The sequence below is a fragment of the Choloepus didactylus genome, unplaced genomic scaffold, assembly GCF_015220235.1.
Source record: "Choloepus didactylus isolate mChoDid1 unplaced genomic scaffold, mChoDid1.pri zz_scaffold_274_ctg1, whole genome shotgun sequence".
NCBI lineage: Eukaryota > Metazoa > Chordata > Mammalia > Pilosa > Megalonychidae > Choloepus > Choloepus didactylus.
Window position 1 is genome coordinate 1 of NW_023637679.1, and position 5,841 is coordinate 5,841.

The 5,841-nt window shown below is 37.4% G+C and overlaps 1 protein-coding gene and 1 pseudogene across 1 annotated transcript; both read left to right on the top strand.

The window, feature by feature from the left end:
* Positions 1–4,435: 4,435 nt before the first annotated feature.
* LOC119526030 (protein preY, mitochondrial-like) lies at positions 4,436–4,967 on the top strand (the record flags this gene model as incomplete). The annotated part of the gene is made up of 1 exon (XM_037824804.1): positions 4,436–4,967. A coding segment is annotated over one exon (532 nt), but the record flags the coding sequence as incomplete, so codon positions are not given.
* Positions 4,968–5,442: 475 nt separating this feature from the next.
* Positions 5,443–5,658, top strand: LOC119526028 (annotated as a pseudogene).
* The last annotated feature ends 183 nt before the right edge of the window (positions 5,659–5,841 follow it).

Consider the following 5,841-nt stretch of genomic DNA (forward strand, 5'->3'; position numbering starts at 1 on the left):
TGATGCCTTGCCTTAGAAACTTTATGGCCTTAAGGTGGTAACTTTGTAACCAAATAAAACCCCTTTATAAAAGCCTATCCATTTCTGGTGTTTTGCAAAAAGACAGCATTAGCAAACTGGAACATATGGGATCCTCCCAATAACCTTGTGGGAAAATATTATCATTCCCTACTGACATGGGAGGAAGCTGAGGCTCAGAGAAGTTAAGCGACTTGTACATGACCACAAAGCAGGGAAGTGGCAGAGCCAAGATTCAAATTCAGATGTGTCTGCCTCTAAAGTCTGTGCTCTTAACCACTATGCTATACCAACACTCAAGGATATAATCCCACCTTACCTCCTGCACATCTTCATCCAACTATTCATTAAGATCCACTTCTCTTACTAAGTCCTGTAATGTCCTCTTGGCCAAAACCTAAAGTTGACTGAGGGAGGATTTTCCAGCCAGAGGTTAAAGAAACAAGACAACTCACTCATTACCCTCTAATGAAGAAAGGCTGTCAAATTATTGGGTTGAGTTTCCACTACAAGACTACACTATCAAGACAGAAGTAGACTGGGGAAAGGCAGAAACAACAGTTTAGGATGAAAGGCCGGCATCCAACTGTCAGGTAGTTTTATCTCGGCTTCAGTTCTTTCTCTCCCTGTGCCTCGTCTTTCCCCCACAAACCACATTGTAGCTACATTTAACAATTTGCAGTTCTCTGAGCACCACAGTTTGTACCATGTGTCTGTTGACTTTGGGCATGCTCTTTCTCCCTTCTTCCCATCTGCTCAGCTCATAGCATCTTCTTTATGATGCCTTTCTTAGCTCACCCATGTAAAAGTGAACACTTCCTCCTTTGGCTTCTGCTGTACCCTGGACACTCATCTATCATCATACCTATAATACTTTATTGCACAAATTTATAAATTTGCCTGTCTCTGACTTAATAGGCTGTAAGCTCTCTGAGTACAGGAAACATGTTTTCATCTATGTATCACTAAATATTTGTGTGATCCTTCTTTCTTAAATGAAATGTCATGCCACATATATTTGCCATAAAAGATGATCAAAAGACATGCTAACCATGGTTATCTTTGGGTGGTGGAATTATGGGCTATTTATTCTTTCTTTGTTTCTAAAGTTTCTGTGATGCATGTGTATAACTTTGGAAATAAGGAAAAAAGAAAAATGCACTTACCATAAAGTGAACTATGGATAAACTTGACTGCATTAAAATAAAGAAATTCTGTTCATCAAAGATATAATTAAAACAGTAAAAAAGCAAGTCACAAAATAGACACTATTTTTGCAATACACATAAAAGGAACTCCCACAAAGCAATGAAGACAAGGCAAACAAACCAATAGAAATCTGAGCTTGAACAGGAACTTCAGTAAGCCAAACACAAAAAAGGCAAATATTGTATGATCTTGCTCATATTAAATACCTAGAATAAGCAAATTGATAAGACAGATTGTAGATTACAGGTTAACAGGGGTCTGGGGTGAGGGTAAAGGTGAGTTATTGCTTAACAATTTCAGAGTTTCTGTTTGAGGTGAGGAAAAGTTGGGGTAATGGATGTTGGTGATGGTAGCACAATACTGTGAATGTAATTAATACCACTGAATTGTACACTTGAAAGTGGTTAAAGCAGGAAATTCTGAGTTGCATATATTTTGCTACAATAAAGAGTTAAAAGAAAAAAGGGAGAAACCAAAATGGCCAAAGAATGTATGTGTATGCATATGTACATGTATATGTGTATGTGTATATATATTTATCTATACATAAGTACTCATAATTTAATATGTATATATGAAAAGCGGTTAAAATCATTAGTTATTCAAGAAAATACACATTAAGGCCACAATAAGATATCATATTGGTTTGGTAAAAAATTTTGTCCTATAATATCAAGCTTTACAAGGATGTGAAATGTAGAGGAACATTAACTCACACGCTGCTGGTGACAGTGTAAATTGGTTCAGTGTTGCACTTTGGAAAATAGTTTGGCATTATCTAGTAACATGGAGAAATGCATGCTTCTTTACACCAGGATATATATACAAGAATATTTACTGTTCATAATTGCCCAAAACTAGAAATCACTCAAATGTCCATCAACAATAAACTAGATCAATAGATTGAGATACAAACACACAATAGAATATTATACAGCACTGAAAATTCATGAATTACAGCTCCACACAATAACATGAATGAATCATAGAAACATGATGTTGAGCAGAAAAAAGCAAGACAGAAAAATATATACAGTATGATTTCATTAAAATCAAGTTCAAAAACAGGCAAAACTATATTGTTTAGGGATGCATACACAGATGATAAGACTATAAAAAATTCATGAAAGTGATTCCTATTTTTAAAAAAAGGAGGATGGTGGTTACTTCTGGTGGGGGGGGATGGGTTTAATGGTGGGAAGGGACATTTGGGGGCTTCTGGGAAGCCAGTAATGTTCTATTCTTTGTGTGGGTGGTGAGTAACATGGGTGTTTACTTTACAAAAGAATAAATATAAAAAGTATAACTCTAAAAGTATAAATCATACATAATTTCTCTAAAATGCTTTTTAAAAACTACAAAAGATTCTAGTGCTAAAAAAATTTACCAGTTTAGGGACTTGAAGCACCAAAGGCCTAACATTAAACATAGAAGAGTTAATCCAAACAAAATTGATGTGAACCTAAATGGGCCAAAAACTTTGTAATCAGGGTCTCTCCCCATTTCTGCTTTCCATCTTACTTCATCCCTTCCAAGAAGCCTTTGCTGTTGTTGTTGCAATTGCTAATTTCTTACTTTGGAACATTTCAGCTAAAGTTTGAATTCATCTTTGCTTGGTACTAGCTATCCCTGTGAAGTGGGTATATATAGGCAAACATACCCTGACAGAAAAAATGTCCTAACTTAGAATCTTTTACCTATGGCCTGGGGTGACACAGTAAATCTGGCCATACCCTATTTGGAATATCACAGGCATGAAAAGGCCCCAGTCCCTTTTGTTATGTGGATGGCCATGATGACGGGAGGAACATATTTGAATAAATACATTATAAATTAGGAGCTATATATAGTGTAAAATTGGGGTTGATAAAAAGTTTGTGAATTTTTTTTTCCTATCAGAGTGAGACTTGTGCCAGTACAATGCCTGACTCCAAATCAGGCAATGAGCTGTAGCCTATAATCTCCTAAAATCTTTGGGTCACACTAGCTCCTCCTTCTATTATCTCTTAACCAAAAGTGCCCAACCAAAAGAATAGCTAGGTTTCAATTACTTGAGCCATAGAAATAAGCTTCCCCAAGTCTTTTCTGCTTAGACACGAAAGTTTCAGAAATTTGCCAAAGGAGCCATTTAGTTTGGCTATTATAGAGATTTAAAAAGTATTTGAAATTACTACCTTTAACTGGAGCTCACCATCTTGAGTTCACCACTTGGACCACCCCTCCCTATAACACAGTGCAATAGGAAAGCCCTTCCTGGCCCCTTTGGCACTTGAGTTTGAAAAGCACTTTAGGGGCTCTTGAACCAGCTTATTTTCTGTTATGAAAAGAAAAAAAAAGGTCCAAATTATTTTCCTGTGGCTGCTGTAAACAATTACCACAAATTTGGTGGCTTTAAATAACAGAAATTTATTTTCTTACTGTTTTGGAGGCCAGAAATCCAGAATCGAGATGGTGGCAGGACCTCACTCCCTCTAGAGGCTCTTGGGGAGAACCCTTCCTTGCCTCTTACACCTTCTGGTGGCTCCAGGCATTCTTTGACTTGTATCTGCATAACTCCAGTTTCTGCCTCAGTCTTCACACCAAATACCTCTCTACAATCTCTCTTATAAGGACACTTAGGAGGACATTTAGGGCTAACTTGGATAACACAGGATTATCTTCTCATATGAAGATACTTCATGTAATTACATCTGCAAAGACCTTTTTTTCCAAATAAGGTAACATTTACAGGTCTCAGGGATTAGGCTCTGATATCTTTAGGGCAATCATCAGCCCACTACAAAATTAGTAGTGTTTCTATAAATGAGCAATGAACAATCAGAAGAAGAAATCAGAAAAAAAAATCCATTCACAATAGCAACTAAAAGAATCAATTATCTAGGACTAAATTTAACCAAGGATGTAAAGGAGTTGTACACAGAAAACTACAAAGCATTGATAAAAGAAACCAAAGAAGACCTAAACAAATGGAAGGACATTCCATATTCATGGATTGGAAGACTGAATATCATTAAGATGTCAATACTACCCAAAGCAGTTTATAGATACAGTGAAATCTCAATCAAAATTCCAACAACCTTCTTTGCAGATAGAAAAGCCAATCATCAAATTTATATGGAAGGGAAGGGGTCCCAAATAGCTAAAGCCAACTTGAAGAGAAGAATGAAGTTGGAGGACCCACACTTCCAGTTCTTAAAACTTATTGCAGGCTGAACGGATCATGTGGCAGGCTTGCCTCGGTGCTGCGAAGCACACTCACACCACCCTCCATGGTCTCCCGTAGGTGGCTGCATGAGACTGGGCCGTGGCGGTCTGTGGATCAGAATAGGAGGGCAGAGGAGCCACCCCGCACCTTTGACCCGGCACTGCTGGAGTTTCTGGTGTGCCCGCTCTCCAAGAAGCTGCTCAGATATGAAGCATCAACACGTGAATTGATTAATGAAGAGTTGGGAATAGCATATCCAATCATTGATGCCATTCCTAATACGATACCACAGGAAGCTAGGATGACACATCAAAGTCAGAAGCAAGAAGAAATGGAGCAACTGGCAGCATTTTCAGGTGAAAGTAAAGCGCATCATTTATCTTGCCAGAGGAATACACAGCTGCTACATTTGGCCATTTCATTCAGACTAGTTGTCATTAGTCAAGTACATAGAAATACATACAGTGCTAGTATTTTTCAAATGCCTGTAAAAGGAATATGGCGATTTATTTCTTTGTTGTTGTCAAATCGTTAACTAAAAAATCAGAAATAATTGACCTTTTAAACCCAAAGTAATGAACACTATAAAAAGAGTTGGAGAGGCAAACTCTTAAGATCTAGTGAATCCTTAATGTTGTAATCTTTGTAGAGGAGGAAACGAGATGTTGTCAGGCATCTTCATGACTAAAATTACAAACCCTATTGAGCCAAGTCTTTGGTTTTTAATAATGATAAATCCTTTTCCCTGAAGGCAGTGAATATTGCAGCTTGATTTGTATATGGTTAAAGCCAACTGTAGTTATTTGCTTTGTTTGTCAGCTGAAAGTTTAAAGCTCAACAGCTGCAAACAGGAAAATAAAAGGTCGTCACTTACAATAAAAAAGAAAAGAAAGAAAGAAGAAATGGAGCAGCACTAGATCATAATTTAAAGAAAACACAACAGTTAAATTCTGTTAATGCTTTATATCTTTTAAAAAGTCAGGGTGGCGGGTAATAAGTGAGGAAGAAGAATGTTTCTTTCTCTTCCTACATTGGCTGCCCTTATTCCACTGGTCTCTTCAGCAGGACTGTGCTGTTCAGCCTCTGTTGAAGAAAACTTCCCATAGGGCTGCACTAGCACAACTAGCCTGTGCTTTTACAGTCTGCTTTTGCCAATTACCATACCACTTTATGTGTTCTTCTATCTTTGGACTTGGATGGGTACTAAACTCTTCAGACATAATTAATGCAACTAGAGCCAAGATGACATATATGTAATAATGATATATCTTGGGCCTCTATCTCTTAAAGCTCAACTAGATGGAAATACTGGAGGCCATTTAGTTTGCAGGAAGATGCTTTGCCTTACATCTGTCAGAGGCTTAGGCCTATAGAATGCTTAAGCTGCAGAAACTTCTGTTATTACACTC